We start from the raw sequence: 13,466 nt of genomic DNA, 5'->3' as shown, positions 1-13,466 counted from the left end.
ACATGCATGAAGGCATGCTCAGTCGAAGCAGTCGCCACTGACCAAACAAACGAGGGCTCATATAAGAAATTAAACACAATCGAGTGAAATAACTGGAAATTTACAAATTAGCAATTTTGATACGTTTTACAATCGTCCAAGTAGCAAAAAGACGCGTTTAGAACTACGCAATGAACGCTACAACGCTTTATGTCGAAGCGTGCAAATGCATGTTGTCGCTCGAAACCGACAATCAAGCTGTTTGGGATCAACTGTTCCATTTGCTGCCAAAGCTTCGCCAAGCCCTTTCTTGTCGAGTTTGCCGCGGTCTGTTGATCGATCCGTACGGATCACACAGCTGCGAACACCACGTCTGCAAGGGATGCCTTCGAAGGAAGCGGGCCTTGACACCTGGGTGCCGATGGTGCACAAATTTGGAAAAGCTGACCGAGGATAAACAAGCTCGAATTGTGCTGGCTTGTTATCAAAAGCTTTGTGAATACATCGCGCAAAAAGCGGCAAGCGTTCAAAGGCTCTCGACACAAAACGGCGAGTACAACAAGACTTTGGCGATTATTCAAGAGGCCGTGACAAGTCCGATCTCACTTGCACACTTTTCAAGTCACCAGCCACAACAGGTACCGGCAAATTACTCGGAATCAAATTCCAAAACTTCCCTTTCGGGCGGGAATTTGAACATGGCGGCCGAGTCACGTGTCACGGGAACAAAACTTCCGCCGGAAATGAAAATTCTGCCTCCCAAAAAAGTTGCAAAACTCTTGGCCTCGCCAACACGAAACGAAAATCAAACAGTGAAGAAAAGAAAGAAAAAGCCTTTCAAAGGAAGTTATTACAATTATGGCAAAAAGAAGAAGACACCTGTGAAGATTAATACAAGTGCAACTAATATGTCTTATAGTTCAGAAATGGAAAACGGTGTCTTGGTGAAGATGGATTCATTGAATTTTAAAACTGGGGAATTCTCTCAAGAAGTCACAAGAGAAGAAGAAGAAGAGGACAATGAAGAAATTCAGGTTGTTGATACTATTGAACCTGACTTCCCTGCTAAACCAGAAATTCAGCAAAAAGAAGTGGTCGTTATAACTCCGCCTGGAAAGCATAAAAAGAAAGGTAAGTTAAAGCGGTGTTCTTGCGGGACGTCATCCAAGATTCAAAGCACCAGATGTATCAGTACGCGCTGTCCATGTTTCAGTGACGGAGGTTCATGTGAACTTTGCCCCTGTTTACGTTGCGGCAATCCTTTTAATAACAACAATGACAAGGTGTCACCGGATGGCAAATGTAAACTGAAGTTTGTTGATGAAAAAAGTGTGCTGACATCTGTGGAATGATGGGTCAGCTATGTCCTGTACTTCTCAATTTAATTTATATCCATCATGGAAACAGTCAATACATTTTAACAACATTGATGAAGGGGAACACAAGATGAAACTGAAACATTGTTTTTACACAAGAATTGGATTGCACATTTTCAAACGTTTACAGTTTTTGTTTGATTTTGTTTGTGGTAGTGTTTTATAATTACAACAGTTTGCTATATGTTTTAATGGATCAAAGCAAGTCTTACCTTGGTGCTAAGCAATGCCATCTGGGGCAAATTACTGAAAGTGTCGCTCTTCTCTTCCTTTGGAATTTAGCCATTTTAACCTATGTAAAGGTGTTTCAAAGGTGTTTTCTATGATCGCAAGCACCATTATGACAGCCTCAAAGATGTGATAGTCAATACATGTATAAGCCTTACACTTTAGAACAGCCCCTTCTCTGGAGAATTTTTACACATGTAACTCTTGATCCTAAAACAACAAGTTGGAGTTTGTTTGCTGAGAAGAATATTGTGATTTTCAGGAGATGGACGGTGCTGTTCAGATGTATCAATGTCTTGGCTTGATTTCTTGGATTACTTTGAGTAACTCTTGGATTTCCAAACCAAGCAAAGAACAGTTACAAGACATCTGCCATAATCACCCCAAACCTTGATCTGTGAGCTCTCTCTTCCAGCATGAACTAGGCATGACTGCACTAGGATACAAATGAATATATAAGTTATGTTTATGTTATTAATTCTGATTCCAGCATCCCGTATAAATTAATGTGTGATGTTTGGCCTTGTTTTCCTTTAAAGAGTTTATACCTGAGCATGAACAAACTGGTAAAAGAAATTCTAGTTTTTCTTAACTTCATTCCGGTGGGAATTGATCATAAGTAAAACATCTGAATTCTCAGCTTGATCAAAATTCAGGGCAAACATGTTCCCCATTACTGTAAGATTGATTAACCTTATATGACAAGAGATAGTTTATCACTCCAACACCTTACCAGCCATTCATGAATCAAAGAGTTCCAAACATCTGTTGACGAAAACAGTGGTTAAACCATTTAATAACTTCATACTTGCTTTCTTTATTGTTACAAACGTGTAAACTACTCAGTATAACATTATTGTATATAATGTAAATGTTTATTTATTGTTGTTCTACAGAGGTGTTTTGTTATCTATAAATGCTATCACCAGGGAGCAAGGTCTCCCATTTGAAATGGACAGGGATACTCATGGCAAAAATTTAAATACAGTCGAAGCTCTCTTAAAGGACACTCTCGTAAGCAGACAGCTCTACTTACGGCCGCCTTGTTTGAAACCCCGTTTTAACTCCTTTACAAACTCTGTATTTTCACATAATTATTTCTCGTAAGCGGCTGCGGACACTTTCAGAGATTACGACTTAGACTTTTTCTTTGTTTTTAAGCTCCCGTAAGCGGACACCCCAGAGAAAATCCTTTTAACAACCGCTATATCTTGGTTTTTTCAATCAACTTCAGTCCCCGTTTGTCACAATGATTTTTACAGGACCTTGCACTAATTACAGTACCATATTTCAGTGCTTGTTTGTCGTCATCCCTATCCATCCGGTTATTGTTAGCTGGGCAAGCTCCTGTAAGCGGCCGATCTATCCCCTTCGCCTCTAGTGGCCGCTTACGAGAACCATTCTCGTAAGTGGCCAGCTCCAGTTACGGACACTTTTTTCGAGTCCCGAGGGTGTCCGCTTACGAGAGCTTCGACTGTATACCCCTAAAGGAGATCAATCAAAGTGTGGCTCAAGCTTTTTTCAACCCCTAAAAGAACAATTTTTATGAATGATTGGTCTAGATGACCAACACAGTATGGCACTATTTGTATTTGTATTTCCTCACATGCAACCCTTAGTGAGACCTTGATGGTTAAAAATATCGGCCTTCTGTCCTTAAAGGGACTATGTCATGGGGATTTCAAGGTCTTTTGGTCAAAACTGTTCTGAAATAAGTGGTAGGCAACTTTAGTCATAAAAAACATTATCTTTGAACATTTAAAGGAAGATATAACCTTAATTTGCGATTACAAATCAAGCTATGGCTATAAATATTGATTTTGTGAAGACGCACGGAAACAATTTGAAAACGTTTGTCTAGCGTTTTCAAATTGCAATCCGTTTCCATCCGTGCCATCTGCAGCCAAAGATACTTGTTAACTGCTTCAGTGCTCTAATATAGCCATTGTTAATAAAAATGGACCATTATTTTTAGGTTTCATGTGACACAAATATAAATTTTGGCGGTTCAAAAATCTGGTAAAATCCGTGACATAGTCCCTTTAACTCCTTAATTGAGACCGAAATCTGTAATAATAATTATTTACATCGATCCCTAAGTGAGACAAAGAGCATCCCTGCCCCTTTCATTTGGGAGTCCCCCCCTGGATACTATAGCAACAAAGAGGCCTTCCAAGGGGGTTTCTGATGTGATTTTGTGGCTCATTTCCAACACACCTTGTTGCTGTCAGAAATTTACATCCTTATAGTGCTAGTTTTTGTTGGCTGTTGGTGCTTTGGAACAAGATGTTTAGCTATTTTGGCGCAACATCGCCTGCCACCAAAACCCCTTTTGAAGGCCTTGACAAAGATCTATAGATCTGAATGAAAGACTGAAATTATTAGAAGTTTGTAGTTTGATGTACAGTCAGGACTCTCAGTGTAATTATATAATATTATAAATTGTTTCTTTTCGCAACTGTTACTTGTGTTCAAGTTGTTTATTATTTATTGACATGTACAAAGTAGCTAGTTTCTCGTTTGTGTTGTTTAAGTATGTGTATGCAACATAATACATAACAGGAACATTTGCCAGACATGTTACAAATTGGCAAAGTTTTAAATAGTTAACCTAGCAATGTGATATGTAACCTTTGTTTTATTGTAACAACTTTCTGAGCAATAAATATTGCTGTTGGTCTTGCATTTTGTAGTACATGGTACCTTATCAAAAAAAAAAATATATAAACTGTGAAAAAAAAAAGTTTTTTTTTGCCTGATGTCTCACACAGTCAAAAAATACAGTGTGAAATGAACAGGTAAAAAAAAAAATTGGCTACCTTCACAGGTTGGCATGGGGCTAGATATGTTGTTGCCTTAACAAAAAAAGTTTGTGTTTGTTTGTGTCGCTCTGCATTTCCGATCTAAGGGATTAGAGATGCCTAAATTATTAAGTATTACTACTCCCCTAGCTAAATGAAAAGCTAGTAGGTAAAGTGCTTTTTCTTGGAACGACACCATGAGGACCACTGCCAGACTAGAAACACGATCTCTTGATGCAGAGTTCTTCCCCTAGGCCCTTCTCCTATGCATCATTGCAACGAAGGGGTCCCATAAATAAATTGAATTTTTCAGGGCAAGGTCACAAAGTTTTGATTTTTTTGCAAGGCTAAGAAGGTCTGGGGCTTGCAGAAAAGATATTAGTCAAATTCACCATTGCCCAGCCCCTTTTATGACTGGGAGCTTACAAGCAGAAAATACCAGCCAAGATTCAAATTAACAAGAAGATTTGGCATCAGCTTTTGTGGCCTAAACAAGCAATGTCATACCCAAAGAGCTAAGAGGAGGTACGAATTGAGAGAAGGCAACGAAAACAAGGAGATATACAAATACCCCTTCATGATCTGCTTGTGAAGTACCGACCCGGGGGTACCGTGTGGGGTGGTTTTTGTTCCTCGCGTTCAAGAGACTGGAAACTACTCTGCTAATTTATGCACATCGACCGCTGGTCATTGTTGTGTTTGCTCATTCTCGACCGCGCCGTATTCGATTTTCGATTTTTTCCTCGACAAAAAGATCGAAATATAGTGTAAAGTTGATTTAGTAGGTCTTTGTCTTTGCTCTCCCGGTTTGCCATGTTATGATTTCAACAAAGGGCTGGTCTCAAAGCGTCTGAATGTTGGTAACGACGATTTGAATTGTCTTGTGTAAGCTTACTTCAAGTACAGGCTTGTATTAACGAGATCAACAACGGAAAACTACAAAGTCTTGTGGCTACGGGTCTTAACGTGCATATAAATTGCCGGTTTATAACAGTACCTTAATTTATTTATTGTTTCATAGTTTGGCTACTCAATCACAATGGAAGGAAGTGATACACATTCATAGATAAAAGGATTGTCACCTCGAAACGTGGACAGTTGATCTACTGTTTCAAGATTCATGGCACATCTGTCGCCGATTCTGAAAGTGAAAGTGGACGAATTGTTTCTTCGCTGGTTGTCCATGCCCGAAACCCAACGAGTTCTCAGGAATGATTTGAACAAGCTAATCCAGGGCCGCCCTCTGTCGCCAAGGCAATTGTCACATTCTGGGTCTCCCAATTCAATAGGCGGTACTTCAAGGCCAATTTCACCGCCTGCTCCGCCAACCAGCTCTCCGTCTCAACTACTGCGGTCGCCGCGAAGTCCACGAGAAAGATCTTCGCGAAGACCTGGCTCAAAATCGCCTCCGCGATCGCCTCGATTAGAGAACAATGAAGGGACGAAGTATCCGATGAAGGATAAACATTTGGTTTTGAATAATGTGAGGATTTTCGCCGGTTGTGCTGCAAATGTGGCTCCGTTTTACTTCCCGCTCGGAAAGCCTGAAGATTCTTCCAAGTGTGAAGTCACATTGGAGAGGGTCGCTAAAATTTTTAATCTTTACGAACGTGGTATACCCAAAGAGGAGTTTGGAGCTGTAGCAAAGGTATGGTACTTTTCAATGTCGATGTTTATATACAATGTAACTTTTTTTATCTCAGGGAAAACTTGATACCCAGTTTTATAGCGTGACGTTTTTAGAACTCATGATCGAAACGGTGTTTACTAAACCACCGAGCGGGATCTTCGTGACCTCTCAAAATAACACGAAATGGGCTCTATGCCGTTTAAATATTTTATTGATTTTCTATATTAGACAGACGTTTTATTTTTAACAATGTTTTACTGTTGTTTCAAGTTTCATTCAACTTGAGAGGAGGCAGGCATATAAACATAGTAGAATATTCAAAGAGCGTGTATATCAAGTGGCTATATCACGTTTATGTTGTCGTGTCGATCATCGAGTCACGTCCATTGTGATTCTATGAGTTTTCAATGAAACTCAAAACCAATGAAAGACAATTTTCCCACATAAGTTGGCAAGAGGATACATCTTTAAAGACTGGCGGAAATAGGCTGGGATTAAAAAAACATTCCATCTTTTTAATACCGTCGTGTAAATTTGTTTGTCCATACGTCTAGAAGCGAGAGACAAGCTAACCGATAAGCTCTTGAATATATCAATCAGGCAATATGTCATTTCGGAATTACTTATGTCCTTAAAATCTGTCATCAGAATATCTTCAATATATCAGGTTGTTTTCTAAATTTTGCAGTGTTTTATGAAATCAGTTTGCGTCTTTTTGTTTCGAAACTGGTTGATTCCTTTTGTATTCTTTTTGGCGCAGTAGTCGCATTTTCAACATTTGGATGAGCTTTATTGTTAAAGGAAAGCCTATATTTCTTTTGGCAGTATTTCAAGATCAACATGATAAAAAGTAAATTACTATAAGACTTATATTTGAGAAGTCAGACGAAGGGAAACGTTTCAGTTAAAAACGTAACGTATTATTCAATTTGAAAACCATCATGATAATTTACATATTCACCGAGTTGAACCAGTCTTTTCATCTCCGCTCAGCTAAGGTTCAAACTATGTAGAATAAAGTAAATTTTTTTATTCATGAAGAAGTTAATCTTAAAAGGAAAAAATAGAGACCTTCGTTATCTTGCTAATCTTTTATATAAAAAATCTATATTTATGTTCCATGTCTTGTTGCATGAATTCGAATTTTTGTCTTGAATATTTAATAAAGTAAACTGTTTCCTGGGAATCAATAACTTATAAGGGCTTAGCAAACAGGGAAATAATGTTGTCTTTAAAGTTATTGTTTGAGATTCTTTGATGGTTTTCCGTTCAAACGACTCAAAAGTTAAGCAAATGTTAAGCTAACGGTGAACATTTTGATGTGTTAAGAACTTTCTAGTTTGACGTGAACACAATTGATTAATAATATGGAGCAGGTGAAATAAATAATAATTGTCACAAGGCCATACTGGTTGTATCATTTTAAATATTTCTTAATTTTTATTTTTAATTTGTTTTTATTACCCATTTTACATCTACTTATTTAATTAAAGACCGTCAAGGAGATGAGCAGACCTTTGTTCAAAATTATTTCAACAATTTTCTTTTGTTGTTGAATTGATTAAGTTTTGTTGTTGTTAACAATATTGTTGAGATCGTTATAATTATGTCACTTTTGGTAACTTCCATAACATTCTTTTACTAAAAAATCAACATCTGTTTAAATATTGTGTTACACGTTGAATGGTTTGCAGGTTACAGTACATTGTATCAATTTCCTTTTTATTAATCAAAAGTTTGGTTATACAATGTGACTGTATGCTTTGAATTAATTGTTCAGTATTTTGCTAGAGGGCTGTGTAAACAAGGTTATATGATATCATGTCAAACGTTTCCCATGTGAGATGATAATTTCATTAAAGGGTCAGTCTCGCCAAGATTTAGTGCTTCTTGAAAATCCAATGAAGGTATTGGCATTTAATGGAAATCCACTAATAGTTACCTGGCCTTGCTAAAACATATTGTACTTGAGATGAAAATTGTCCGGCCTGAGATCTGGCAGATCCTTCCCTTTTAAGATCTTATAATATTTTTCACCAGGGTTGGCAGACAGTCAACAGTTTTCTAGTGATATCGGTGAGCTGTCTGTAGCAGCTAACTCACATATCCCTCTTCATGCATTTCTTAATATGTAACAGACATGCAAAGAAAATAAATTGTTTGTCTTCATTGTTAGGGACTCATCAGATGACTTGAATAATAAGTATGAGTTTTTGTCCACCAAAAATGAAATTTTGGGGGTCAAAATTAATATCCAACTTGCAAGGAATGAATTGAGATTGCAGACAGAGGTTTAATTTTTGGCTGGTAGTAAGATTCATTAACTAACTAAAGGTGACTTCTCTGACAAGAATCAAGACAGATCTTTGTCACCTTATCTTTCAGGCCTGTGGTTTACCCTTCTACTGGCGAGAACCTTTGTTTTCTACGGCAGGAGGTCATAAACATGGATATGTCACTTTGCCTATGTTTAATGTCATGTGGAAAAGGTAACTTTTATTTTATTCAGTAATTGATGGTTAAATCTTAAATGTGTTCATAAATTCACAGATGGTCTTGTAAACAAAGATTGTTTTTAAAAACCATTCCAGTGGAAATCTTCCAACACCCATTCATGACACTTATAAATAATAAGTAAATAAATAACAATATTAACCCCAGTTAATTGCAACTGGGAGGTGCGATGGCCTAATGGTTAGCGTGCTTGACTCCGAGTCGAACGGCCCGGGTTCGAGTCCTGGCCGGGGCACTGCGTTGTGTTCTTGGGCAAGACACTTTACTCTCACGGTGCCTCTCTCCACCCAGGTGTATAAATGGGTACCAGCGAATTTTCTGCTGGGGGTAATCCCGCGAGGACTGACATCCCATCCAGCGGGGTAGCAATACTCTCAGTCGCTTAAAGCTACGGAAACCGAGATAAGCTCCGGCTGTATGGGCCACTTGGCTCGGACACATACTTTACCAATTTTACCTAATTTATTGCAACTGAACCTCTCATCTACAGTGACCACTCTGGTAAGAATTAACTGTAGACAGTGGGCCACTGTTGTAAAATTTCAATTATAGCAAATTAAAAATATTGAAGTTTCTCAACAGTAAGTCACTGAATCAGAATTACCTTCAACTAGCTATTGTAGGGAGTTTACAACAAAAAGACGTGTATGGATTGGCACATGGTTGGGAGAGGTTTAAGGACTAATCATGGAGGTGACACTCTGATAATTCATTTGTTTAATTGTTCTAATATTTACTTCTTTGCTTGTTGCAGCTTAACGTCTAAATGCCATGACGATGCATCAAAATTTGTTCAACTTTTAAGCGCAAAACACTCTCCTAATCATCTGGAGTCAGAAGACTTTATTCCACTCTTGCAGGTAAGTACTTGTTAAGAAAACGGTTACTACTACATTGTAATTAGCAAATAGGTTTCTGAGGCTATGATTCAGTTAGGCTTGTTCCAGGTTTTTTCCCACATTTTCCCTTTACATGCAGATCTTAAACCTTTACTTGAATAATCATAAATTCATTATGAATTATACCATTCAGTATAAAAACCTTCCATGTAAGTTGTGTCAGTTGTTGAGAATTGTGTCATAAGTTTTAACATTGTCAAAAGTTCTACATGTAAGCCTACTTGCATGTATCTGCTTTGTGGATGGCTCATGGATTTACATTGGACATATCGTGGTGTATTTTTAATTAGTATTCTGGGCTTAAATATTACTGTACCTCACAGCTTTTCCAAAATTTTTTAAGGCTGATAGTCCATTCAATTCCTCCTGGTTTGTGTAAGTGCTGCCTTTACAATTTTCAAAACAAACATGTACCCGTTACGGTTATTGTAGTAAATCATCTTTGTTGTATTTTAAGGACATTGTGGAAACACATCCAGGATTAGAATTTCTACGAGATGCTCCTGATTTTCATTCTAGATACATCCACACAGTAAGTAGAGTGTCAGTAATAAATATCTCACTTCTTATTGCTCAAGGCCAATTTTTTTTGTCAGGCTAGTGAATTTTCTACAGTCAACTCTCTCTAAACTGGACACTGTCAGGACCGGCTCTTACTGTTCGTCTTAGAGAGGTGTCCATCTTATAGGGTGTTTAGTTACTGACAGTAAATGGACTAAGGAACAGTAGGGACTGGGCCAACACCAGGGCCGGGTTGTTCGAAAGACGATTAACGCTAACCCAGGATTAAAAGATAATCAAGATTTTAATTTCTCTTGTTTTAAAGGGTTTCCCAAAGCTAATATTTTGTTAAGTTTGAGATTGGTCCATGTCAAAACTGTGGGACAGAAAATATTAACAGAAAACCTCAACAAAATTATATAAAATTGAAATCAAATTTCACGCTAATCCTGGATTAGCTTAATCGTGCTTTGAACAACCGGGCCCAGGTGTCCATCTTACACCTCTAATAAAGGTGTCCGTTAAGATCTAGAGTTGACTGCATACTGTAACTAACTGTCCCCAACCCCCAGCCAAAAAATGGAATTCCAGCCTGTCCTTAAATTTTGCATACCTTGGACAGTGTGAGATAACTCACCTGGGTCCTTGCCCAACACACATGTACAATAGGAGTTATGGCACAAACCGTGACAACTCGCTCGGCTCGCCCAGGCTCGCCTCGCTCCTTGTCACGGTTTGTGTCCATAACTCCTATTGTACATGTGTGCGCGGAACGCAAGACGCCTTTCTTACCCCCCTCGCGAAACGAGTTGCAAAAAAAGACGTTTAATCCCAGAAAACTTAAGAAAAAAGAAAGCTGCAATCGTTATGCAAAGCATGGTTAAAACTAACAAAAAAAATCGGGAAAGCAGGCGTGGAAATGGTAAAAAAAAGGATGAAAATGTGAGTGGCTTTCACATTCCTAACTTCCTGAAGCAGATTCGCCGGACCCGACAGTGTACCAATCGTTGTATGGCGCCATTGTATTAAATTACAACCAACCTTTAATTGCTGTGCCAGAAACAATTCCTATTGAGCAAATGCTCTTATTGAGTAAACGAAGATGGGAAGAGGGAGAACTGGAGAAATTAACTTGAATGTAAAGAAAAACTTGAAAAGATCTCGTGGAAAAGCGTTTACAACATACAAAAAAACTAAAGAAAATGAAAAACAAATAACAATCTTTTTAACAGACGAGCTGATTGAAAAATTAAAAAAACTTGACAGCAGTGTTGTCGCAAACGTTTTAACAAGCTAAACAAAACTTGCACGCTCCGGTGAGTGCATAAATTAAGTTTTCCGCGTATTGCTGCCTCGATGTTGTTGATCTTTTTCAGGCTTTTTTTTTTCTTGCAATACAGATTCTTTGGTATTCTATCTGTCGTTTCTCTTGTGGAGTAACTGTTTGTGTTGCCACTTCTTCCAAAAATTGATAAACTCGAGGATTGTGAAGTAAAACACGTTCTGTTGGCGTTTGGCTCGTCATTCTTTATGATATCCAGGTGTTAGCTTGATTTATATACAGAGTAAAGAAAATGACATCATTAAGCTATTTTTAGTGACAATGACTCACAATTGGCCGTCACGTGCATTAAATCAAAAGAACAATAGTTGTGCACGTGTAAAACAATAGATTTTACATTCCTGAGTGCTTAGAACTCAGATTTTAAGCACACAGGAATGAAAACAACTTACAAAAGTCTAAAAATATCATTCGGGTAATACCCCGACTTTGTACGCCCACGCACGCAAACACAAAAAAAATTTGCATGCCGCTGTGGGTCACGCAATTTCTCGCTGTTCGCTTCAACTTAATTGTATTTTTTGCACACTCAGATTTAATCCTTTCGACTCGGCTGAAAGTCACTTTAAGTGCGCTGTAACCTTTTATTTTGCCTCGTTCAGGCAATTAACAACATCGCGGGTTATGTCTCGAACATTTTTTTGCAACTCGAACGACAATGCTTCCATCACAAAGTAAACAACAAGATGAGCGCAGACAATCATTCTTTCATTAAATGAAAAAATGTTCTATTGGACTGAAATTTTATTTCGAAATGTCGGTGGTGCTTTCGAGAAGTTTTTTTTTCATTTTTTGTCTTTCTGCTTTCATGATCTCTTGTCGTATTTTTTCGATGTCTGGCTGTGAATTTGTTTGTTTGTGTGCAAAGCTTGAACGTAAAGTCTCTTTAAGTTGACGATATTTCTGCATTTCTCGTAAGATCAGTTGAAACTCTTTGTCAGAAACAAGATTATCATTGAGAGCTTGTGAGACAGAGCTGTTTATCGAGTCATGTTTTGCAACAGCCAGAGCGAGGATTCTTGAGTGCTTATTAACTTTACGTTCAAGCTTTTTGTTGATAACTGACAGGCCAGTGGAAGCTGCGCCAGATATACCTGCTACTGCTGCAACAGGCACGCCGATAACAATTCCAACACCAGTAAGTGAAGTCGCAACAGCTCCAGAAGACAGAGCTGCCGTCACGGCGCCAAGACAGACCACGGAATAGTGAATAACTTTCCAGACTTTTTTATATTTTTTTAACACAAGCCTGAGCGTTAGTCAGCCGAAAATTGTCGGCATTTGTTGGGAGGCTTGGATAAAGTTGTGTTTGTTCGCGATCACCATAAGCAGGGGCACTCGGGAGAACATTAGCAGATGACATGGTCGTATACAATAAAAAAATATTAATTTAATTCTAATTGAAAATGCAGCGGAGCTCCAACAAAGTCAAACTTACTGCCAGTTTTGTCTTTGACGGTCAATGTGACACTGTTCACACTCTGAACAGCGTTGGTTCGACGTGAATTATTGATAAAATTTTGAGGGTAATGAACCAAATCATAAGGTTTCCCGGTTATTGGTACACAAGCGAGAATGTCACTTGGCTTTCCATTATACAAGTTATTTTCTTTGGAAAGTAAATCGCAGTGAATGTAATAAAAGTCTGGCTTAGTAAAATCTTCAATTGTTGCGTTAGCAGCATCAACAATTGTGTTCTTAAAAAGTTTAGAAAGATTTTTATCAAAAGAAAAGCTTTCAATATTTTTTGTTTTTGTTATTGAAAAGCCTCTTTTGAAATCATCCCTTTTTACTGTTAGCTTTTGTTGATCTTTGAACTTATTAGTCAGGTAAGTTGTAATTTCATCAAAATTGTAGTTGCCTGGAAAAAAATCAGCAACATTGTTGCTCACATTGTTTTGTTTAATGCTTATGGAGCCAATTCCTTCGAGATTATGCCAGCTGTTTTGTAACGAGCATGACAGCAGGCTGATAAACCTTGGTTTTTGAATTGGCTGGTCAAAGTAAACAGCTTCCCCGTTGGAACTCGCGTTGATTGTGAGCACAACCATCTTTATAATTATCTTTTGAAAAATAAATCTTTAATATAAAATGGCTCCGCCTATTATGAGAGCTGATGACATTTGTCAATCAACTGGGGGTGAATCAAATTTCAGGCGGTTTTCCACAACAGCTGTCACCAAGCGGCGCAAAAGG

The 13,466-nt window shown here is 38.1% G+C and overlaps 2 protein-coding genes across 3 annotated transcripts in view; both read left to right on the top strand.

The window, feature by feature from the left end:
* Nucleotides 1-61: 61 nt before the first annotated feature.
* Nucleotides 62-3,146, top strand: LOC144662598 (uncharacterized). Of its 2 annotated transcripts, XM_078523442.1 has the most exons (2): nucleotides 62-1,110; nucleotides 1,846-3,146. In XM_078523442.1, exons 1-2 carry the CDS (start codon nucleotides 171-173, stop codon nucleotides 1,908-1,910), a joined length of 1,005 nt encoding a protein of 334 aa, XP_078379568.1. In that variant the 5' UTR covers nucleotides 62-170; the 3' UTR covers nucleotides 1,911-3,146. The 2 variants fall into 2 exon arrangements, with proteins under 2 accessions (XP_078379568.1, XP_078379567.1); XM_078523441.1 differs by having other exon boundaries at nucleotides 62-3,146.
* Nucleotides 3,147-5,088: 1,942 nt separating this feature from the next.
* The window catches only part of LOC144662561 (serine/threonine-protein phosphatase 2A regulatory subunit B'' subunit beta-like), a 32,169-nt gene continuing 23,791 nt past the window's right edge, over nucleotides 5,089-13,466 (top strand). Inside the window, exons 1-5 of the mRNA XM_078523402.1 lie at nucleotides 5,089-5,244; nucleotides 5,406-6,032; nucleotides 8,400-8,503; nucleotides 9,283-9,388; nucleotides 9,885-9,959. Of these exons, the coding sequence (XP_078379528.1) occupies nucleotides 5,505-6,032; nucleotides 8,400-8,503; nucleotides 9,283-9,388; nucleotides 9,885-9,959 (813 nt within the window). The 5' untranslated portion in view covers nucleotides 5,089-5,244; nucleotides 5,406-5,504. The remainder of the gene's footprint in view (nucleotides 5,245-5,405; nucleotides 6,033-8,399; nucleotides 8,504-9,282; nucleotides 9,389-9,884; nucleotides 9,960-13,466) is intronic.

Source organism: Oculina patagonica, chromosome 8 (genome assembly GCF_052425735.1).
Source record: "Oculina patagonica isolate OP01 chromosome 8, crgOcupat, whole genome shotgun sequence".
Taxonomy (NCBI): Eukaryota; Metazoa; Cnidaria; class Anthozoa; order Scleractinia; family Oculinidae; genus Oculina; species Oculina patagonica.
Note: the sequence above shows the minus strand (reverse complement) of the source record. Positions and strands in the feature narration are given on the sequence as shown.